General features: G+C 43.0%; 1 protein-coding gene across 2 annotated transcripts in view; it reads left to right on the top strand.

Moving 5' to 3' along the window:
* LOC144755665 (receptor-interacting serine/threonine-protein kinase 3-like) overlaps positions 1-25,168 on the top strand; it is a 267,630-nt gene that overhangs the window by 26,216 nt on the left and 216,246 nt on the right. For both annotated transcript variants that reach the window (XM_078644833.1, XM_078644834.1), the window contains exon 2: positions 11,162-11,379. In XM_078644833.1, coding sequence (XP_078500959.1) covers positions 11,234-11,379 — 146 coding nt within the window. In that variant the 5' untranslated portion in view covers positions 11,162-11,233. The remainder of the gene's footprint in view (positions 1-11,161; positions 11,380-25,168) is intronic.

The raw sequence follows: 25,168 nt of genomic DNA, 5'->3' as shown, positions 1-25,168 counted from the left end.
GGTATTCACGTGAGTCTGACTCTGGCCAAGTCACTAAACCCACCAGGCTAATTACGATAACCAAGTCCTGTTGAAACTTGAGCCCTGCTGCTAATATCTAACTCTGTGACCACCTCACAACACCATTTTTACGTTTTGTTACAGCTATTTGGAAGTTTCATAAAGATTCCTCCCTCACCCCGATGCTGGCTCATGGGGCACGATTAGATGCAAAAAAAAGTATGTATTGAGTTAAAAACGGGAGCATTTACTATCGGCTCCTTGGTTTAATTCTTTTTATTGAAAAATGAAAGAACCCCATATACATCCAGCCATGAGGTCAACATGGAGACACAGTGATTGTGCCTTCCATTTTCGTAGGTGTGTGTATGTATGTTTTGTGTCTACTTAATGTTGATTTAAAGCAAGGCCACAGAACAGTGGTTTATATACATGATTGTACGCATGGTTATGTCATGGATACCCAGGCACGCAGTGTATCGTGAAAAATATATCAGTTTTCCTTTAAGACAGAGGTGAAACACGGCATTAATAATATGTCGAGAAAAATATATCATAGTTCTTTCCTCAATATAGGGCAACCAGAAATTTACGGTTGGCGCACATTTATGATCTCACGTATTGACGTTGTGTACTTCATATTACACTAGAATATCTGTCGTCATATGTTTTTTATGTGTTTTTGTTGTCCCTTTATCTTTCCACAGATACCACCAAGGTAATGTTTAGAGGACAATTATCCTCCAATAAGATACAATATATCTTTTTCTCTTTTTCTTTTTACTGACCAGCTTATTTTTGCGGTCAGTGTGTTGTGAAATATGCTTACTACAACCATTAGTCTTAGTGCAATAATTATCACAATAGGTCCTGATGAATGCAGCAGTAGGGGACTGCTCGTGAAATATGTTGACCAAGTAGAAAGTACAACATAATTAGTTTGTTTTCTTTCTCTTTTCTCCCCCCTTTTTTAACGTTCCCAGCCAGAGATACTAATAAAGTTATTTTTTTCTTACAGCCAGGACATTTTTAATCTATTCATTTCCTCTTTATTGCACACTTTGAAGTATCACTTAGATCACCATCACTGAATCACACACATAGTCTACTTTCACAAAATCTAGTGCTCCCGCGTAGTCGTAGGTCGTAGCACGCCCCACCCCGTAGAGGGACGGGAAGACCCCCATGATGAAGCATGACACTATGGGACTCATAGTGTGTGAGGGGTATTTTAAAAACACATACAGCCTGATTCATCAAGCCGAAATCGGCTCGCAAAGGGCCAGATTCTGAGAATCTGGCCCTTTGCGAGCGCTATTTTTGCATTTGGGATTCATCATCCCAAATGCAAAAATCGGTAATAGCGATTTCGCTATTTTGCGAGGAATTACATTTAAGGAATCTCTATTTGAGATTCCTTAAATTCAATTCATCATCCATTTAAAAATTGCGAATTCGCAATTTCGGCCCGCTATTTACCGCGAGGTCAAACCTCGTGGTAAATAGCGAAAACTTAGAAAAATGCTTTTAAAAGCATTTTTCTAAGTTGCATGTTGCACACACACATGTCCTTTGGACATGTGTGTGCGCAACACCTGTTTCAATTTGCATTTAAGGGGTGCTACAGGGTGTCCTTTGGACACCCCTGGCACCCTTCAAATCGCTATCTTATTTGCGATTAGCTAATTGCTAATCGCAAATAAGGAATACTCCCCATTCATTCCTATGGGCCTTTTGGCCCATAGGAATGCATGGGGAGTTATTCCTTATTTGCGATTAGCAATTTGCTACTCGCAAATAAGGAACATGTAGGAATCGCAATATTTTTTGCAATTCCTACATGAATCCCGTTTTGCAAGTCCTTAATAGCGATTCCTTATGAATCGCTATTAGGGGCTCGCAAAACGGAAGAATGATGAATCAGGCTGATAGTGCTTTCCCCACATTTGGTAGATAGCTACTAACAAACACACCCCAATATTTATATTTAAAAAAAAACATAAATAACCACAACCAATTAAGGATAGAACTTTATTGTTTATGTACAGTACTGAAACACGCCATTTGGAAAAAAAACTCAACGTTTACGTAGGGCAGGATCACTTAAAGCATACAAAAATGTTAAGCACCAACACCCAGCAATAAACTGACCGCTGCAGGTAACCAAGTACACCATATCCACCATGCAGGGGTCCCGCTTGATGTGAGGGTTCTAACTCGGTTTTTTGCTTCATTCTGTGTTGTTCGTGTTCTACTTGGACTAATGCCTTCATGCATTGTAAATACATTTTTTTCCTAATTCGCATTGGGTAATTGGTCTTTGTCTTTTGCTTTCCATATTCGCTGTTTCTAAACATTTTCTTTGGTACGAGCACGTGCACATTCAGGCCTCTCCTTATCTTTTCTCTTTTTGTTCCGAGGAATTACGATCATTATGTCCGCATGGTTTTGAAGATACACATGTTCATATTTGTCTAACTATTGCAGCCTTGTAAAAGTTGCTTTGTGACGAAACGTCTGCCGGCTGCCTTTTTGTTGCAAACGAGTTTGCAATCAAGGACTATGTGAAACTTTGAATTGCTATGGAATAAAAACTTTCGAATAAAACATCCACGACTTCCTGCTGAAAGGACTATATTGTGCGTGTTCTTCGGTATCATTTGTTCTTTATTTGTGGATTGTTAAAATTATGGTACATGATTAACGCACATCATAGTGATTGCTGGGTGTGGGATGTCATGTGAACACCTGGATTGATACTTTGACCCTAGGTATGTGGAGTTGTGCAATTTCTTATACCACAGCTACCAAGGATTTATATTCAACTCTCAGATGAGGCAAGTGAATGAAGGCAACACAGAATAACTTCTGGCAATGAACATTAAAAGACGTCCGTCGTGGCTACGTGAATAGACTCCCATTGCAAGTAAATTATAATCAGACAAAATAAACAATTAGATACATTGAACAAACATGAGTCGGAATGAATGAACACTTGGTGAAATCAACAATATGATGCTATTAAGGGCACGTTTTGAAGGGTTACAGGTGTGTATGACAATAAAACATGAACAACTCTTTACAGGAAAAACGTAAAGAATGATGGAAGAGCAAAATGGATGACTTAGCAAAAAGCGATATGAGCGATGCCACAAGAAAGAACAGTAACTTGAAATAAGCATTGGAAATGCAATAGGCCTCGCAATAGAAAAGTTTGATTTTTGGTGTCGTAAATTTAAATATTATTTACATTTTTTTTATGTTGTGCAAATTATAAAAGTTTTTTTTTGCTATTATAAATGCCAATAGTTATAAAATTATCAAATGTGACATCTATAGCATTAGTAAAGGTACATGTTTAGTTTTCCCCTGTCTTACATGTATTGATCTGACAAATCACAATGTTTCAAAAATTAATAGCTTTGTTATTTGCAATGCCAATAGTTTTATCTTTCGCAAATGTGACACCTATTGTAACACAATATGCGTTGTAGCACTGAGTGGTATTTGGAGTGTATGTTGCATTGAGCGTAGTGTAATTATGTGGCACTGAGTGGTATTTGGAGTGTATGTTGCATTGAGTGCAGTGTAATTATGTGGCGTGTAATTATGTGGCACTCAGTGGGATTTGGAGTGTATGTTGCATTGAGTGCTGTGTAATTATGTGGGGTGTAATTACGTGGCACTGAGTGGTATTTGGAGTGTGTGTTGCATTGAGTAGAGTACAATTATGTAGCGTGTAATTATGTGGCACTGAGTGGTATTATGACCAGTGTATGTTGTATTCAGTAGAGTGTAATTGTGTGGCTTGTAATTATGTGGCACTGAGTGGTATTTTGTGAAGTGTGTTGCATTCAGTCAAGTGTAATTATGTGGTGTCTAATTATGTGGCACTGAGTGGTATTTGGAGTGTATGTTGCATTGAGTGCAGTGTAATTATGTGGCGTGTAATTATGTGGCACTGAGTGGTATTTGGAGCGTATGTTGCATTGAGTGCAGTGTAATGTGGCGTTTAACTATGTGGAACTGAGTGGTATTTGGAGTGTATGTTGCATTGAGTAGAGTGTAATTATGTTGCGTGTAATTATGTGGCACTGAGTGGTATTATGAGGAGTGTATGTTGTATTCAGTAGAGTTTAATTGTGTGGCGTGTAATTATGTGGCACTGAGTGGTATTGTTTGGAGTGTATGTTGCATTGTAATTATGTAGCATATAAGTATGTGGCACTGAGTGGTATTGTTTGGAGTGTATGTTGCATTGTCATTATGTAGCATATAAGTATGTGGCACTGAGTGGTATTGTGTGGAGTGTGTGTTACATTCAGTAGAGTGTAATTATGTGGTGTGTAATTATGTGGCACTCAGTGGTATTTGGAGTGTATGTTGCGTTGAGCGCAGTGTAATTATGTACAATATAATTATGTTGCACTGAGTGGTATTGTGTGGAGTGTATGTTGTGTTCAGTAGAGTGTAATTGTGTGGTGTGGGTTCATTGACATTAAGTAAGGCAATGGCTGAAGAAGGCAGAAACACTGCCCCTCTAGATATATATTGTGGGGTCATTAAAATGTGAGTGACACTTCAAACAAGAGAGAGAGGGGGAGAGGGAGAGAGAGGGGAGTGCAAGAGAGAGAGGGAAGGGAGAGATAGGGGAGTGCAAGAGAGAGAGGGAAGGGGGAGAGAGAGCAGAGTTCAAGAGAGAGAGGGAAGGGGAGAGAGAGGGGGGTGCGAGAGGAAGGGAAGGGGGAGAGAGGGGGTGCGAGAGAGAGATGGGGAGAGAGGAGGGTGCAAGAGAGAGGGGAGAGAGAGGGGGTGCAGGAGAGAGGGAGAGAGAGGGGAGTGCAAGAGGGAGAGAGAGAGAGAGAGAGGGGAGAGGGAGAGAGAGGGGAGTACAAGAGAGAGGGCGGAGAGGGGAGTGCAAGAAAGAGGGAAGAGGGAGAGAGAGGGGAGTGAGAGAGGGAAGGGGGAGAGAGAGGGAAGGGGGGAGAGGGGAGTGCAAGAGAGGGAAGGGAGAGAGGGGAGTGCAAGCGAGAGAGGGAAGGGGAGGGAGAGGGGGTGCAAGAGAGAGAGGGAAGGGAGAGAGAGAGAGAGAGAGAGGGGAGTGCAAGAGAGAGAGAGGGAAGGGGAGGGAAGGGGGAGTGCAAGAGAGAGGGGGAAGGAGAGCGAGAGGGGAGTGCAAGAGAGAGGGAAGGGGGAGAGAGAGGGGCGTGCAAGAGGGAGAGGGTAGTGGGAGAGAAAGAAGATGAGAGCGCTGGAAGAGGGAGAGAAAGAGGGAGTGTGAAGAGGGGAGAGAGAGAAGAGGAGGGAGAGGGTGGGAAGAGAGCAAAGAGGGAGGGAAGGAGAGAGAGGGGTGGTAGAAAGAGTGGGAAATAGAGGGAAGAGAGGGAAGTGGGAGGGAGAAGAGGGAGGGTGGAACAGAGAAAGAGGGAAGAAGAAGAAAGCGTGGGCGAGAGACAGAGGGAAGATGGAGAAAGGGAGGGAGGGGCGATGGAGGGAGAGATGAGGGAGTTATTGAGTGCGTGTGTGTGTGTTTTTAGTTAAGTTATGCTGAGTGTTTTCACGGCACTTTCTGCACTCTGTAGTAAGATTAACTCGAAGCCTTCAGGAGGAACAGGAGAAATGAAACAGAGGCTCAGAGACAAGGGAAAAGAACAGATATGGGACTGAGGAAGAAAGTGCAACCTTTAGGGATGGAGTGGTTTGTCTCCAAAAAAGGTATGATCTTGTCTGAAGCCTGGGTGTTGCTGAGAGTTTTGTTCTGCGCATGTGTTTGCCTAGATCTCACATAAAGTGTTTTATGTCTGTTAATTAGTCCTTCTCATTAATACACTTAAAACGTTTTAGTGAAAAATAAATTATCATTTTATGAATCAGTTGTTTCCTAATAGGCAGATACCCCATTAACATATGTGAAATAAAATACATACAATATTGCACGTGAGGTGATTGCATATGGAGGAAGGAACTACACGTACCCACAGATGTCAGTGAGAAAAGTTTACTCGTGTGCATTAAATGTGGGCAGATCTATATTACAAGGATAGAAATCTGACCACTGTGCTATGGTTTTACTCCGAAATATTTTTCGAGGGGGCGGTGTGGCGAGCAGTGAATTGCAGGGGGCAAGCGTGATTAAGGACAGCTGGAAGCCGTGCCACAATGTAGGGTTTCCTCTGGTTTAATGTTGTACCTGATTAAGTGAGACAGAGAACCCAGCCGCAGAGCCAAGCTAAGCCCACCCCCTCCTCACCCGGGCTGTGCCCACTGGGCGGATATACTTGGACCACGACATCGGTGTTTGTAACAGAGACCGGTCATACACTCGTCACACACCGGCTGCCATTAAAATGCAATTAACCCACCTTGACCAGCACTTATCAGCACGGCACATGCTTCATTTTCCTAACACAAAATATAGCGCTTCCGCGTCTAGTCAAGGCTGCCTAGCGCTACATAACTGTAATTTCAATGCAGTTCAATACATCGCCTAGGCGGATGCCATCTTATTTCAGGAAGATTTGGAAATAGATGGTATTTCCAGGAAACCTGTTGTAAGCATATCGATGTCAACTATGCGTGCGGATCCCTTTAAAGTAGCTCATGGCCTCGACGCCGTGAAAGTGAAAGCAAAGCAACTAGGGGGGAGGTGGGAGGGAGGCTGATGGCTTTGATGTGTGAGCGCACGCTGATAAGCTTGTGGGAGGGAGGCTGGGCTGCCTTTGGTTTGGTAATGCGAGGCAGGCAGGCAGGCGGCTGGTGGCGTTGTAGTGCTCAGAATGAGAAGCAGGAGGAAAAATAGGCAAATGCTGAGAGAAGAAGCAAAGATGGAGATGGTACAAAGGGATACAAGAGGGCGAAGATTAGGAGAATTGGTGCATAATGTGGAAGGAAGAGCATCGACCATTGAGAAGGCAGAGTGTGTGACAAAGAAAACAGAATGCCCAGAGTGAAAGATGACATAGAAAGGCACTGCTCAGGAGAGCTAAAATGAAATAGAAGGGTGCATACACACCGAGATAACAAGGACAGCAGAGCAAGACTGGAGGTGACACAGCACTAGAAAGGCTACAGATTTGGACAGTGGGCACGAACATGGACAGCACAGGGAGAGAAGAACAATACTAGCAATAAGGGCAAAGAGTGTAAGTGTAATCCTGGGAAGACAGTTTGGGAGAGAGTGTATCAAATGATGAAAGAACACAGATAGGAAAAGGGACACCGGACTGAAGGATGGCCACCACAAAAGGCACAGCATGGCAAGACTTGTAACAAGCAGACTCCAAGGGGCTGCAGGTTGGCTCTGTCCGTACGAGGCACAGAATAGCGGCAATGAAAGTGCACAGAAAAGTGCGGATTAAATGGGAATAACTGAAACGATAAAAACCAAAACAAGACGGAGGGCATTGCTGTGGGGAGAGGGGAGGAGAAATGCGACACGGCTGCAGCAGGGGGCGGAGCGGGGAGAGCGGCGATGAGGGACATCCCCGGCCTGGCGGCCGTGAATAGTGTGAAGCAGCAGGGGCCTTTGAAGTGAAGCTTCACTTCAAAGGTGTGGGAGGAGTGCGTCTGAGCCAGAGCGCACACTGGGGAAGGCTTGTGGGGCGGAGCGGGAAGAGCTGCTGGGGAACAGATGGCTGGCGATTTAATGCTGTCCACGCGCATTTTAGGTCAATGCGCTTGCGCATTGACCTAAAAGCGCACGGGCACAGCATCAAATCGCCAGTTAGTTAAAGTCTGTTTAAGCCCCTATAGTCTCGCTTCGCTCAATGCGCATGCGCATTGAGAGGCGAGACCTAAAAATGACCAGTTTGTGCAAGACCACAAACCCAATGAATTTAGTGCCACCTCAGCCTCTAAAGATGTCTCCTTTGAGCTTGTGAGCTACAGCGATAAACAGATTTTAAAATTTTCACACTTGTGATCTGAAACCTAAGAGCACCGCTTTCTGAGCATGGACATATGAGCTGTTAATATGTGTAACCAACACAAATCAGGCTGACCACTTGAGGCCTGTTCCTAACAGACAGGTTGCACAAACCAATCCCCGTCATTCACCATGTAAAGGTAGCATCTAATTGGCTGGGCAACCACAATAACCTGGGCACTTGGCCAGTCAGGTGAGATGCCTGGATAATCTGAAAGTGTACTAATCTAATCAATCAAGGAAAAGGTAAGGTGTTGTATCTTTTAGCATATTTTTTGCAAATTCACAGAAGATGGAGTGTTCTTGACTTTCCAAACAAGTGATTAATTTTCAAACGGAAGTTTGTGACATAAACACTAATAGAGGGAGGCGTCGCCAAATCACAGTAAACATCCTGAGAAATTTTAGCACATGTTCTGTTTGCTTCACTAAAGGAACAATTTCAAAGATTTACCACCTCTAGTATGAGACTATAGAGGCGAATCTAGAGATGGCCAATCATTTAATTGTATTGCTAATTATATAGTGATTTCTTACACCTTGCAGAAGTTAAAATACAATTTCTCTGGTCACTGACGCTTGGTGAACATAAGGTTTTGGCAACAAAAACTATTGCCAGGAGCTCCTTCTACACAAATGTCTTCATTTTTAAACATAAAGACAATATATAAAGGATACGCTGACAAGTAAGTTGAATGACCTATGATCCCTTTAAGGAACCCATCTTGGGTGTCTTCAGAGAGGGGGCTCACCTCTACCAGCCTCCTACAGGCAAATTGATTTGAAGTCTAGATACATTTAAGATTATGATTAGGTTTGGGACAATAATGGCAATAAGTTAGTGTTCTAGTCCTTGAGGAAGACCGAGGCACGCTAATCAGTAGCAGCAATCAAAGCAAGGTAACATGTAAAACGATAGTCGACAGATAGACACTGTATGGACCTGCAACCAGATGTATGTAAAACTGGTTGCAAAATACTAGTTTATATTTGCGACCATTGTAGTAATTTACGAAGCGGACTATGTACTAATAGGTCATTTTGTAAATTACTAATCCGTAATGGGTTGCAATCCGAGGTATCTCATGAATATTAAAGAGGAAAATTGTAAATTGTGACCCACTAGGAATTGCAGCCATCACAGGGATGGCAATATGCTGAGGTCAGGAGATTACCCTGTCTGTGATTTTACTTTTAAATAAAGTAATTTTTTTTCCGTTAATAGCAACCTGTTTTCCGTAAAAGAAAATAGGATGCAAATTAAAAGTGTAATTGTTATTTATGTTATGTTATACATTTTATAGAGCGCTCAGCTGCCACAGCAAAGGGGCGTCCCATTAGTCCTAAGAGTAGGCTGTGGTCCATCTGGATCCTGCCAACTCTTTAAAAATCTTATTTTTTTTAACATTTACAAAGGGGAAAGGGTTGCCACCTCTTTTGAGCTGTCGGTAAAATATTAATTTTTTGAACCCACATTTTGGTTGCAAATCATTAATACATACCACTGCAATTCGGAATTTGGAAGTGACATCCCAAACACTTGCATCTGTATTTGGTCACAAACCTAGATTGCGATTTGGTAAGAACTTACTGAATTACAATTTGGTGTTTGCACATTTGAAAAAAAACATTTTTGCGCTTGCAAACAGCCTGATTGTACCAATCGGGTCTTTTGCGACCCCAAAAATGTTTTCTACATTTTGCACCAGGACTCTCATCTGGACCTTGGCCTTGATCTACTTCTGCCCTTTACCACTGACCTGCAGGTCACTCTGTAGATGGCACCTGGGCTTTCCCTGACTGAATTACCACCCCCATATCAATTCTGCAAATATGAACTGACCACTTTTTAATCTGATTAATTTTCAGATATCTCCCTCCATGTTGAATACCACTCTCACACTCAATAAATGGCACACAATATCAGATAGTATGCTGAATGTCACATTTTCTCCTCCTGATGTCATCTGTCCTAGTAAAGGCTGTGCTACCTACTTGAAGTGGCCAACATCTATTGCAGATACAATTGCTGCAACAATAGTCCTACGGAACTTGAAAAGCATTAAACTCTCCCTCTGGTCGTCCTTCAAGGCTCCATTCTCTTTCCACTTCTCATTAATATCTATGCCCTTCCTTTGGCGCGCTTGATTAGAATATATGGTTATTCTTAAGACCCATCTTATTATTCAACTTAATGAGGACAGCTCCCAGCATGAAACTTAATAACTACCTATGTGACATCAAAGACTGGATGCACTGCAACTGGTTGAAAATACATTTGGTTAAAATAGATGCACTGATATTGGGGAAGCATCATTCTTTGTAGTCTTCTTCCTTTAGGTCCTTTTGCTATTTCGAAGCCAGCAGGTGAATTCTTGGGAGTCATACATGACTGCAATTTGAAACAGGAGAGCCAAAGGTTGGCCGGAGTGTCTTGCGGTGTTCATCTTCATAAACCCTGGCTGATTCTTCCTGATCTTGCAGACACATGGCTCTTTCATACATTTTCTGACTGATCGAAGCTGAATTATTGCAATTTACTTTATTTAGATCTATTAAAGAATGTAATTCACTGGTTACAAGTTGTACAAAATTAAGCAGCTAGAGCAGTGGTATGTGCTATTCCTCTGGTAAGCCCTTGCTCCACAAATAATACGGGCTTCTCTTCCAGAAATTAAATAATTTCAAGGCCTTATGCATAATTTTACAAATTTCTAAATGGTTCGCCACTCTTCACTGGTCTTATATTTTGCCAACAATAGGCCCTCGTATACTCTTTGTTCATCTTATGCCACGCTTCCTGTTCTACATTTCAAGAAATCACCTTCCGTAGACAATTCTTTTGCTGTTGTTTTTTCAAAGCTAGACTCCAAAATAGCCTCTCTTTCCATCTAAAAGTGTCTACCTCATACTCATTATTCAGGAAAAATCTCTATACTGGACTTTACTCAGTTTTGCCTTTTCATCTTTTCTAGCGCTAAGAGACCCGTGTGTGTATATCCTGCGCTTTATAAATTCTGTTTAACATAACATAACATAACAAATAACATATACATTCAATTAAAAAAAAAAACAATGAAGCAGGACAGCTAAGTATATATTGCAATAAAACATCAAAGCAAACATGGCCATTAGAATTGCACATTGCACTGAACGAGCCTTTGAGTATATCTTGAAATACCTTTTGAATAGCTATTTGCAGTACCTCAGTTCGAGATCTTCTGCTTTTTTCCACAGGCCACTCCATCATCCATCATGCATTACATCTCGTCACCCTAGCCACGTCCTGTGCTCTGCTACAAAATCAGAATGGCTAAGGAACTCCCAGACTGTGAAACAATACCGGAAGACAAACTGTCCGGCTGGCAGCTGATTGGCGGAGGCAGCTTTGGCGACATCTACAGAGTTCGGCACATGGACTGGTGCTTTGATGTGGCAGTCAAGAAGCTGAACAGGTGAGAAGGAGGTGCCAGGTGCACTTATGGAGTATTAAAGTGTATGCGTGGTTCCAGGTAGCCTAATAGTGTCTGAGGGATTTATACAGGGTTTTGAAAGCTTCTGGTGTGTTGGAAGAACCTGTTGGTATGCCCTAGAGTGCTATCATGCTCAACGCTCAGCCTTTCTGATGAATTTATTTGCGGTCTGTAGAGTGCAGTAATACTGAAAGGTGTTCTAAGGAGAGAACTGTATGGGAGAGTTGCCATAACACAAAGGCAATAGGTCTAATTTTTTTACAGGGCAGGTTAGACAGGCGCCACTACAGGCACACTGAGAGAGCATACTTGTAGGGACGCAAGCTCCCACAAGAAATATACAGACAGACGCACATTCACCCAGATGCATCACTGTCAAATGATCATTTATTTTGTTGTGTGTAATTTACAAATACAGACATAGTGCAGCCCTTAGATACATGTGTAACACTGGTTCTGGTGGCTGAATAAAGAAGACTATGATGAACATTTAGGATATGTCTCATGTAGCCCCACATAGAGTAGCCACACGTATGAAGCATAGTTTTGACTATCAAAATATCTACTTTTTAAAGAAATTGTAATTTATCCAACATAAAAACACTCTTCTAATTTCAGTTCCACTTACCTTTTTGGGTCCCTAAGCTGGCAAACTACAACATGGATAATGTACCTGCTTCCCAAATATCTGTGCAATTTGCAAATTACAGGTTTCTATCTCTTTAGGAAAAAGTGGTTCACACCAAAATAGTAATTCTTACATCTGAAATGTACAGCATTGTGAAGCCCCAATACCGCAACTGAAAACATTGCAGGTAATAATATAGTTCTTCCAAATCGTTGCCGTGGAGAATAGTTTCATACTGCAGAACGTTGTAGTTCTAAAAAAAAAAAAGTACATCATCTAAACAAGACTCTAGATCGCAGTTCTGTGTGAGCTAATTCTCGTACTCTTTGTCTATGTAAGCCAAATTAGACAAAGATAAGATTACACAAAATGCAGACTAAACGAGACCCCTCTAAATAATCTTATATAAACCTGTAAAATTGCATTTACAAAGCTTTACCCACACTTACTAATGTTTGCACCAAAGTACCTGATTGCAGATTAAAGAAGGATAAGTGAAATGATAAGTATGATAGGAGGGACGTTTTCAAAAGTTCGCAAATATTCTTACCACCTAAAAGAAACAAAAAGCCTACCTGTCTTATCTGTATATCCAGATAACTGCTCTGTCAAAGTGACGCCCATGTTCCATAGTGTAATGGTCAAACTCCATGCTTCATGAATAATTAGTCATTGGCTGACAGGTGATGAATGACAACCAGTAGCTGAAGGGGCTGATCTCATGTCTGTGGACAGCGTTGGCTGCCTTTGCCAGACATATGAAGGTAGGGGTAGAGCTAATGTAACCTAGTTGATCTTGTTTGTTTAAGAGGCCTATTGCACCAAACAAAGAACGGCCATTTTATAAACAATGTAAAGTGCTATCATTGACATGAAGAGCACTCAATATAAGATGCAGCACGTTTGTGAGTGGAAAGTTAAGTAATCCATATTCTGCCATGCTGGTACAAAGATATTCTATCTAGTAGTCTGGTATGTGAATTTAATGGGGAAGAAATTAGATAAATCCCATTTTTTAAACTGCCGCTTTGCATCCTATGTAATAAGTTTAAGATTCCAGTGAAGAAAACACTGGCTCCCAGAACCCCAGGTTTTTGCAGAACAAGGCAATGTTAAGAAGGTAGGAATCCTTTCGTAACCACTTAGAAAGAAAGAGCTGTTAAAAGAAAGAGAAATGTGTCATAAATACTTGGAGTGCTTATGATTTCCAAATGCCTGAAATGCAGAAGATAAGTTGCATCACAGTAAGTATGTGTCAGAGATTGGACGGGCTTCCTTTTGACTTGATTGTCCAGGGAAAGGGCAAATCTTTTCAGTTGTCACACTGTCATACTAGCCATTATAACAGACGTGGAAGGTGCCAGGTGTCTCAACAAGAGGGTCCTAGTTAGATGTAAAAAAAAGCACAAAGGTAAAACACCTACTTTGTAATCAAATAATACTTGATTGAAAACGCGGATTAATGTAGCAGTTGATAAACCATGCACCAAACTCACCACAGCATCCTAAAGAGGGAAGGGTAAGTTCATAAATTTCACAAGAGGAATCCAAATTAATCCCGCTGCAAAAATTAAAATCACAGAAATAATGGACTATAAATGTGATTAAAGAAAATGGGGAATGATCTCTTCCTCTTCAGAATGGCTTCTTTATATATTGTTCACACAGGAACTCCCATTGTCAGAGAGATTTGAGCTTTATTTTGGGTTGGGAACCTCCAAAAGTGTTCTCTGCACAATCTACCATCTTTGGAGAATAGTTTATAGGCTGACCATGCCTCTTCCCGCAGAATCATGACGTTCGCTAAACATGTGAGGAAGAAGAGCAAATTTGACATCCAGTATTCTCTGCCACATTCCGTAGTTCCACCATTGCCTGCAGCGACTAATGCCTCCAACGGATCATTCCTCCAGTGACCATGATCGTAGAACCATCCGCAAGGCCCAAGCCTCAAGGACACTGAGCTCTGTGATTTGCACGCCATCTTGCAACATGTACTGTTTGTGTGTGGTGCTTCCACAGTCTTCCCCTGACCACAGTCTCTGGTGATCTCTGGGCACAAAGGTGACAGTGTAAATGTCCAGGTTTTGTAAAGCGCAAACAATTACCCGAAGGTATCCAGGCGCTGGGGGCCGTCGTGGAAGATTAAGCGAGCTATTGCCCAGAGTCCCATGGTGCTGGGCTGATCTGCCGCCGGGGATCGATCCGTGATCCCTGGGTTCCGGAAGTCGCTCTGGCTGCTGCGCCACATCTTTTCCACTTCCTCAAGTGTGTAAGATGGACAGCTTAATTGTTTTGTTGCATTGGGTTTTGTTGTGTAAGCTTACTCGCGTTCAAATAATAGCAAGCCCAAGACATGCAGATACATTAACCCATGCTTTGTGTGTAGGTTTATGTGTGTGTTAGTCAGAGAAATGGGAAGCTGGAGGTTATTGAAGGCAAGTGTGTTGTGCAAAGACATTTAGGTGAGTGTCTACCACACTATTAAGAAAAGAAGCCTTGATGTGGTAAACTTTCCCCCAGTTTATTGCTCGGAGCCTGCTGGCTCTGTATGAGACGCATTCCACAATGATTTTACCCATTTTTACGTGCAAGGACTATACTTGATGTACTGTGATCCTGTTGCAGGCTTCCTATTGTATGTAGAAATCTTCAGGAGTCGAGGTAAGTTGAAGAAAGTGATTTATTTATAGTCAGGGAGAGAAGTACCAGTTATCCTGCCTCAGCGGTTGCTCCGTGTCTCGCGGTTTTTCCGTGTCTCATTCAACAGATGTGTAAGTGGTTTGCCCATTTTTCCACTTAAACATTTTTAAAAAATTGGACGGAAGTCCATTTGGGCTAGGTGTTCTCCTACTTTTTAGGTTGTTACGTGACCCCTACTAATTGTGTAGATTCTGTCCTTCATTTCTTTTGTGTCCTGTCCTCCCTTGAAAGAATAGGGTTTGAGATATCGTCCACAGATTTAACCACCTCCTCAGTTGATCATCTTTGTTTGTTTGGTTTGCAAAAGCTTCTGCAACCTCATTTGCAGAACCAAGTTTTCCATTTCAGTCTTTTTAATTCTACACACCCACCTCTGGTCTGTCTCTCAATATGCTAGCCAGATCAGCCATTTACCAGCTATAGTTCCAACTTTATGTAGCTTATGTTGCTGTGCACGATGTAGTGTTCTCACCTCTTTCCACTAATTGTCTGTATTGCTCTCTGGCCATGGTCTCTTCCCTGACGCAGCTGTGCTCTAGGGTCCTGCATACATTCTGTTTCCCATTGACATAACTGTTCTAGGGCTGTCGTATCTTTGGCTGCTTCCCTTGTTTTCCAGGAAAAGCATCCATTCTTTGGAATACTCTTCCTACAGTCCTACGCCACACTCAGGAGATAAAATGTTTTAAAAAACTTCTCAAAACTCACCTCTTCGGCCAGGCCTATTAATGCATTTCACTCGCCATATGTGTACTATTGCTTCGCGCCAGGATACTCAGGAGTAGTTGTGCGCGCTATAAATATCAATATAACATAACATAATGCGACCCCTAATGACCATTTCATATGCTGCCAATAGGGTCACACGGAGTTCACTTTCCCTATATTTTTCAATAAAGTATAGGCCCATAGTGTGCATCAGATACTTATTTTGTCTCCCAGTTTCTCCATTCCCAAGGATGCAGTCCTCCATTCCATCTCCCTGCAGGAGGATAACCTGTGCCTCTAGTCTCATGGGCAGTGGAGTATGGTCGAATATACTACTTGGTATGTAGTGTGCATCACTATATTTGGCTCCCTGAGTAAGTGGTACTAGAAACTAATCTAATCTGCTAAGCTAGAGCATCCGACCAGCCGCATTAAAATATTGTCATTCAGTGGAGTACGCCTCTATCATTAGATCTACCGGATCATGGCCATTTACAAAATCAAAAAGTCTTTTATCCTTCCTGCTTGGTTGATTGGTCCCTGTGACTCTGTCTTGGTCCTTTTGCATTGTGAGCTTTAGGTCCCCTGCCAAGACAAAAATCATGTTCGGTGAATGTACGATCTATTTCCCCGTTTTTTCCATAATCATCATTTGTAGCCTAGGGAGAAGTACAAGGATATTAATATAATTCTTTCACTGTTCTATACCTCACATATTGCAGCATAACTTTCCCTGGGGTCTGGCAATGTCTGTGTGACTGTTGGGGGTAGCAATCTATGAGCCAGGTGATCAACCCCATGGGAGTCAGTAATGAACCCTGAGTAACCCTGGACTTTGACTCTCCCCTTGCTTAGGATTCTACAGTTGTATTACAGAAAGTGCCCGCTTTGCGCACCTTCGGGGCACTTTGGTATTCCAGCTGTGGCCCCTTCTGTAATACCGATTGTTCTGTCACATATGAAGTGCCAGCGCTTATCTGCAGAGGCATTCCATCATTTGCATGGGGCGTGCCCTATCCAAAGGAGGGAATCACCTTGCCTCTGTGCTCGCGCCATATTACAGACATGGTCGCAAAGACAAATAATCTGTCAGAGGGCTCACTGAGAGCAGCCTTCTGGCGGAGGGAAAGGGGATCCCATGGATCCACTCCACACATGCCCTTGTAGGCGAGTGCAGTCACCGCCTGCAAGGGGATCTCTAATCCCCCGTCGAAGTGCAGGCGGGTTGCCACCTGCACTGTGAAGACATGAAGCGATGTAAAGCAGCTGGGGGCAGCACGAGTACGCTATTGCCCTGGGGGCAGCGCATTCATCGTAATATGGCGCATTTTCATTGTGTACGCCGAGTGCACCTTTTTAAAGGTGCCCCTGGCGCAAACAGTGAAAATGCACTTATTGTGTAATGTGGCCCCTAAAGTGTTTCTTGTAGTATTTTTAGATCAAGGTCCTGTCTGGCCAGGAATTTCAGTGCCACCCCTCATTTTAGTTAGTGACCCAATCCATTCACATTCCATGGTAATATTTAAGGACTATTTTTACCTACCTTGGTTTTGGCGCCATATTCTTAGTTTTAAAATTTTTGGAATGACCGGGACACGCCCCTCTGTCACTTATGCAGTCAACTATGTCCAAAGAAGCCAGACCTCCACCCTCACACCTAATTAGAACCTCACCCTACTGCCAGTCTAGAATGACCTGCTGCCACAGTGCTTTGGGGTGCCTGTTCTGCAGCCCTTCTTTCCAACTTTTCTAGGAGGCCCACTAGTTTGATGTCTTTCCTTTTGGACCTTCCTTCGGCATATTCTGCTATGACATATAAGTGTTGGGCAATTTATTTAAGGTGGATGACCTCTTTTGTAAGTGCTTTGAGGGAATCTGGGTATTCTTCCAAAGTATGCTCTGCCATGTTCACCCTAGCGTACATTTTTTTTTAAGTCCACCTGCATGGGATTTTGGGGCCGATTACGATGGCGTGAAGTCCGCCACCGCTGGCCCGGCGGTGAGGACCGGCGGTGTCGGACTTCCCGCCATCACCCTGAATATTCCCACCGCCAAATTAGCATAGCGGTTGGAATGGCAAAGGTACCACGGTGGACGGAAAGACCGTCCGCCGTGGTCCCGCAAGGCGGGCCTTTTCCGCCCGCCTTGCAGGACAAGGTACAATGGGGCTATGTACGGCACCGCCATGGGCATTAGGATGCCTGTCTTTTTTGGTGGCGATGCAGCTGCAAAAAGACAAGCAGTGAATGCCCTTGGGGGCCCGTTGCGGGCCCCGGGGAGGTGGGGTGCTGCACGTGGGGGTACCTATGGTACCCCCCTACATATGCATGTACAAGGTGGCAGGCACCGCACAGTGCCTATCACGTTGTACCTACATATGCAAAACATGTCTTTTTACATTGTGGCGGGTGCTGCCGCCCGCCACAATGTAAAAATACAGGATGCGCCCGCCAGTATGGCAGGCGCATCGTAATTTGCATTGCGGGGCCGCCGCACGTATCGCGGGCGGTCCCTTTTGACTATGCGACAGTGGGCGGACTTTGTCCGCCCGCCATCGTAATCGGCCCCCATGTCCGTCTGTGTGTTGTTCAGATACTTCCCTTGTGGGGTCACTAATTAGTACATTTTTATCTAGTTAGGCTGGGTAGTTCCATGACCTCTGTCAAAACCCGTTGTGAATATGATATCTGAAAGCTGGTTTAAAATACCAGTGACTGATTGTATCTGTGTTGTAGCTGATTACCTCACATGTTTGGTAATATCTAGTGTGGCAGTTATGCCTTCAACTGACCCTATCGAAGCTCATCAGTTCTTAGTTATAGTTTTCAAGTAGTAATGTAAGGAGGTAGGGATAGTTTGGCCACCAACCCAGCCTGTATCACCTAATGTTCCTGTCTTAATAGCATTGTTATGTTTTCTTGAGGTGTATCTCTGAGGTCACTCCTGTTGTTTCTCACTGCTATTTTGCTACAATCTCGTTCAACACCAGAACAGGTCTACCTTGCAGGACTGTGTCCCTAGCCTCTCCTCGCTTCTGTGTGGGTTTTAGGTCTGCCACCCCATAAGCCACGTTGGGGCTGATTTCAGGAGGAGGACCACTCCACCGCAGTCTCTCTCTTTTTGGCGGGCTCACAAAGCGCTACGCCACAGTCCAGCAGCCAGTACCCTCAGGTATGCAAGCAGTCCCCTCGCTGTGTCGTTGGCCCTGAACTCAGTGGCGTGGGAGGCAGCCACCCAGGTCCTGAGCAGATTCGTCTCCATATCAAGTAGTGTTGTAGAGTGAACTGGCATGTAGTGTAGTAGATTGTTGTAGAGTCAAGTTGCATAGAGTAGAGTATGCATGGTGTGGTAGCACACTATCATTCCAGACAACACACTTTCAATTGAAATGGCCATTACATTTGGACACAGTTTAACTGATAAAACTATACAGTGCACAAAGAATGATGTGTGGAAACTGCTTCACCAAGTGTTTTCATTTATTTGGGTAGTATTAAAATGTTTGTTTCCTCCACACTTCAGAATTACAGACACATGTTTCTTTTGTGCTAACCTAATTCTGATATATTCTGAAATATTTACACAGTTTATTTACAGTTATTTATATTTTGTTAAGTGCTAGAGTATATAACATCATATGGCCTTTTCTTTATATGGGTAGCCAGCAGGGTTTGACACATAAATCCTCTGAGTTTGAAGTCAGAGAAAGAAAAATGAACACCAAGCTCCCTGGAAGACAGAACCTGACATTTGATATCTGTCTTTGAATGCACAGCAAATGTCACAAGATAAGAACATAATTTAAATTCCTGAATACTGAAAGCAAGTACTCTTGGAAGAATGCAAAGAGTGATGGTAAACCGGCTATGCTAAACGGGAGGGCGGGAGGGACTAACTCAAGCTGGACAGCCTAAAACAAAAAAGCCAGCAAATTGAAATCAAGCAAATCTGAGTTAAAAACCACAAAGTCAAAGGTGAGCGATGGGCAGAATGCCTTCCCAGGGAAGCTTTTTAGAATGTCCCTAAGATGTCTTTGCAAATCAGACAGCTGTGCTGTTTGCTAGGCTTCGACCTAAAAACTCTTGATTAAGAAGACGCTGTTCGCTTCACAGCAATGTGCCTTCACAGATGGAGTGCCAAGTGCAATTATTCTCAGTACCTGAATGAAAGTAGAGAGTCTTTCTGCAGCTCAAATGCTAGATGAAAATACCTGAAATTTCTTTGAGGCTTGACAAGCTTAGAAAAAGACGTTGATGATAAATCTTCTCAACACGCATCAGAAACAGAACCAAAGCTTGATTTACAGCTTGTGTTCGGCACTAGTATTAGATTCAGCCCTTCTGACACCAGTGAGGCTTGGATTTCAAATTCTGTTGCACTGCAATGAAAACGAGGCTTGTTTTCCAGCTTAGTTTCAAGGAGTCTCTTCACAGCAAGGCTTGGATTCCAACCTGCCTTTTACGGTGGGAGACCATACAATAGTTTAACAAAAACTTCAAATGGGTTTGTTGATGCCTGATAAGGACGCACCCTCTATGCTGTTTACTGTGAGGATAACTTTATGCATGCATTGGTCTGGGTTAACAGTCAGCGAAGCTCTGGTTACTGCAAAACTTTAGCACACATAGGGTGGATCCTGTAGTGGTGATATCGACCCCAATGTTTTTGCGCCCGTCGCCAATATAAACATATGACAATGAAAAGAAGCCTTAATGTGGTAAATATGGCTCCAGTTTATTACTCATAGCCAACTATACAGAGCACACAGGCGTGTCTGCCAATCACTCCTCGCCAACTGCCTCTTAAGACTACACCAACTGTAAACATTCTAAAAACCCTCATGGGTCAATATTTGTAAATTAACATGGTCCTGAAATACATATAAGACATGTAAAACATTACATCTTTCTCTGACCAGGAACATTCTCAGCATATGTATGACAGCATGAGAATGCATAACCATGTGGAAGATGAACAGCGCAATTCCTCTGTTATGCTATTTTGTTGTATTAAGCTTAGCGCTCTATTGGATTCAGGAAGTTATAGATGCCAGATATGCAGCTACACTTACAAATTCTTACTGTGTCAGTTTATATGTCTGTGAAGCGGGGAAGATGCAGTTCGAAGTTATTGAAGGCAAGTGAGATGTGCAAGGACATTAAAGCACATTTTCTGTATGTTAACATGTACATGGGGGAGAGATGTTCCGAGGTGAGATTTAGGGATGACTAAAGGTGCGAAAAATGTACATCCAGATATTGTGATGCTTGATAATGAAGGCCTATTATGAGAGGGCATGTTACTTCTAGATATCCTTGCCTGCACGAGTTGCTGGCCAGGGCAATGCCATATGACAACCACTAGCAGTTCAGAAAAAGAAACTCTTGGGGTACCTTGTCCCACTTCCACTGATATGAAAGCAAGTCACTTGAACAAGACACTCTATTGCCTGTAGGAGACCGGAGCTGATTATGTGAGGAAACGTGGGCACATCTATATGGTTTCAATGTCGAACGTGCATATTAGTCGATTCGATTCGATTCAAAAACTTTTATTCGATTAACATTCAGTTGAATCATAAAAAGTACATCATAAAAAATCCAGTGGATTATTTAAAACACAGAATTATAATACAGATAAAAACGGGGTAGTGTTTAAAACAATTAGTAAAAACCTGATTTACAAGTTGATCTATAAAACATCAATTCACATCAAATCAAGGAGACGGTAACCCGATTTTACAGCGTGTTCTCAGACATGATTTTAGAAAAAGAGCTACACATTTGGCTACATATTGTGAGTCTAACAGCTGAAGTGCCAGATAAGCTGGCCGGCAAGTTCTCAACCCCATTGATCGAAGTAATGGGATGATCCAGCGCTTGCGAGATTGCTCATAATAGCGACAGAACAAAGTAAGGTGGATAGCCGATTGAGATGATACACCATCACACGGGCATTTTGCCAGGTCATGTGACCAGTTTAACTCTTTGGGGAAGGTAACAAGGCGGAAAAAGGAATTAAAACGAAACCTAGTCAGAACAAATTTTTCGTGATTAGTTCAAAAGAATTTTAAATAAGGCTGGATACCAGGGGAGGTTTGAACCATGAGAATTTGCACATTTGTTGGCTTTGATACTTCATGGGTAAGGCGTAGATCTCTCAGATGGTTTAGACAGAGGTTTTTCAACGCCTTTCTACTGATGTCAGATATTGAAGATGGTTCAATGAAGTAAGATGTGCAATTCAAATCCTTTAGGAAGTTGGAAACATACAGTAACCAAGGTATTTTTTTCCAATTTACCAAGGATAGGCAATCTTGTATTAGGGAACGAGTTAGGTGGCATTGGGGTTTGTTCCATATACGGTGCCATAAGAGAATCGGCTGGCATCTGATGTTGTCAATTATGTAGTCGATACCAAGCTCGATGTGGGAACCGTATATTGGAGCACTTTGGGGAAGTGCCAGAATGTATTTTAAAAACCCGTTTTGGACCGTTTGTAAGTCGTCTACGGGAGCATAGCCCCAGACGCCAGCACCATAGGTTGCTATGCTGTGGCATTTTGCGTGGTAGATTTTAAGCAACTCATTTGGGGCTGGTTTACCCAGTTTTCTTGAGAAGGAAACAAGAGCCGAAGTTGCTCTCTGAAAGAGCATTTTTTTACTTGCCACTGCTTGCTTCCAAGATAGCTGGTCGTCCATTAAAATGCCTAAGTAGGGATATTCTCTGGCACGCTCCAATCTAACTTGTTCTATAAAAACGGACTTAGGGTTCTTTGCCTTAGGACCGGTGTGCATGACATAGGTCTTACTTTTGTTAAGTTTTAACCCAAGAGAGAGCATGAACTGGCAGTATTTATTTAATTGTTTTTGTAACTTGATTAATGTCCTTGCTAAAATGACGGAATCATCCGCGTATAATAAAGCGGGAATAGGGCGATGATTGATGGATGGGAGGTCCTGGCTCCCTTCCAGCATGGCCATTTCCAGCCCGTTAGTGTAGAGCTCACGAAGGAATTTTATGAGGGGGGGGATCTACCCCCAGTTCACTAAGAATGGCCCACAACCTAGAGTGTAACACACAGTCGAACGCTGCGCTGAGGTCGACATACACTAAGTATAGATTGCCACCTTTAGCCCCGGCATATTTGCCTATTAAAAGAGTTAAATTTAGTGCCTGTTCAACTGTGCCAAGTCCCTCCTGGAATCCGTACTGGAGGTCAGTCAAGATGTTGTTCCCCGACGCCCAGTCCTGGAGACGTTCCAAGATCAGACGCCCCGCAACTTTCCCCGGGGAGTCCAGGAGAGAAATGGGCTGGGTTGTTGCGGTCCCCCTTTTTAAAGATAGGGAGCAAGATTGAAGAGGACCAAGAATCTATTAGGCCAATTTTGGAGACTGCCGCCATCACCTGGGTGATGATGGGGGACCATAGCTCTATATTATGTACAAAAATATCTAGTGGGACTCCATCGGGGCCAGGCGCCTTACCGGTTTTGGAGGACGTTAATGCGCAAATGACCTCACTTAGGCTAAAAAAAAGTTCGATAGGATAAACTTGTGCCTTAGTAGGATCATTTACTGGCTTGACCGTTTTTGTGGTATCAACTAGGAAGCCCCCAAAAAATTTTGAGAAATGGGTCACCCACTCATCAGCGGTCACGGCCACATCTAGATGCTGGGGAGTTTTGGCGTCAACTAGAAAAGGTGATTTGACTACGCGCCAAAACTGGGAGCTGTCTTTACTTAGGCAGCTCTCATGCAGTTGGGCCCATAAGTTTTTCTTTAGTTCCTTTTTACAATTTTGTTGTGCCGTTTTGTAGTCCTTTCTGAGTTTGGCTATCTCAACTTTATTTCTGTTTGGATTATGTAATGCCTTTTTTAGGGCAGATAGCGCTTTTCGACATGCTGAATTAAACCACCTTAGGGATTCCTGAGTACCGGGTTTATGGTTGCGGAATAATTCAGACCGCATAACTTTTAAAATCTCCAAGAAACTGGATAGGATCAACTGAGGTGGGGAGTCCTCTGCCAGGCAATTGTTTATCCAAAGAAGGGCTTTGGATATAACGTTGCCGCTGATAGCTACAGGGTCTATTTTAGACCATTTCACAGAAAAGCCGTCGACTTTATCCATGGCCAATGATTGGTGAGTTAATTGGCTAATCCTAGTAGGGTGAAAAACATCTATATCAATTGACAAAGTAATGCTATTAGGGAAATGGTCACTTGAAGCATCAGTACCTGTATTAAACTGTTGGAGTTTGCCCTTTAGCGCTTGTGAGCATAAAATGTAATCAATAGTGCTAAACAAGCCCCTACCGTGGAATGTGGGTTTAAATTCAACTGAAGGGTCCACTAGGTCATTTGCAGATTCTATTTCCAATGAGAAAAGACTGTCATTCAAGGCATTGCCTAAAAGCGTGTGCGTGAAATGAGTCAGTGGACAGTCATTTTCGTCTAGGAGACCACAGATACCTTTCTTGTGGTTGGTACACAGAGGAACATTGAAATCCCCCCCCCCCCCAAATCACATAACATACATATGATGGGTGCTTATTACGTTGTTCAATTATAACTGTGGAGATTTCATTTTCAGCCTTAACACAATCAGCGGGGCAAAGGTTGTTATAGAAGGTGATAAAGAGATGTAGCATACAATTACTAAATACAACCATGATAATTTGAAAGTTCGTAGTGGTATATAAAACAGTTGTTTTCTTAGAAGGTAAGCTGTTTGAGATATACACCACTAAACCTCCCTTAGATCTGCCATGAGTGGTAAAGGCGGCTGGGGAGTGGAACGTTTTATAGCCCTGCATGTTTAAGGGATCAATAGCCCAAGTTTCCTGTAAACAGACTATTTGATGAGTATTTACTATGTCCAACCATGGTTTAAGGTTTAACTTTGAGCGAAGACCCGCTACATTCCAAAATAGTACGGAAAGCTGCTGGATGGAAGGGATAGACTTTCTGCTGTTCGACAAGACGTAGTCAGACGAAATTCCTGGGCGGGGAGAGGTATGTATTAATGGGGCAGCGAAATGAGTTGCGATATGATCGTCTTTCTTTGAAACAGGGAGTTGTGTTAATAGAGGTATTAAGGTTGGTACTTCTGGTATAAGTAGGGTACCAGCTGTGGGGGATGAGGTCAGAGAGCAGTAGAGTTGTTCCGGCGGGTTAGACCTTGGGGAAGGGGGATCAATACATTCCTGTTTACTGTCGGATAATGGTCAATCCACCATTTCCAGGCAGTCATATCTGTTAGTCAGTGGCACGCCTCTCCATCCGAAGGTTGGAGCTGCGTCTCTGCCCCCATGACTCGGCCAATCAGCCCAATCACGTCTTCTATTCCAGTTTCCAACTTGAGTCCAGTTCCATTCTGGACCAGTATTGTAGTGATGGACTGGGGGATAGAAGAAGGAGAGTCTTTTAGTGCCGATCCCGTCAGATGTAAATTGTGAACCCCAGGAGCAAATATGCTCCACAGTGTGGGGATCCTCAAAATTGACGATGACGCAATCTCCCTGGATAGATTTTGACTCTTTCCCTATCCAGGGGACTCTGCGGACCATTGTAACTCTGTTGTCAGAATAGGGGGGAAGGGGCCTATTGGCAGATAGCCAATGGAGTACCTTATTTCTAAGGGACCAGCCCGGTTCCTCCAAATTTGTATTCAACTCGGGGACCCCGGTCATGATGACTACATAAGGAGCAGCTTCTGGGGGTAGGTGAA

This window comes from Lissotriton helveticus, chromosome 5_1, assembly GCF_964261635.1.
Source record: "Lissotriton helveticus chromosome 5_1, aLisHel1.1, whole genome shotgun sequence".
Taxonomy (NCBI): domain Eukaryota; kingdom Metazoa; phylum Chordata; class Amphibia; order Caudata; family Salamandridae; genus Lissotriton; species Lissotriton helveticus.
This window is presented reverse-complemented; position numbering and strand designations above follow the sequence as displayed.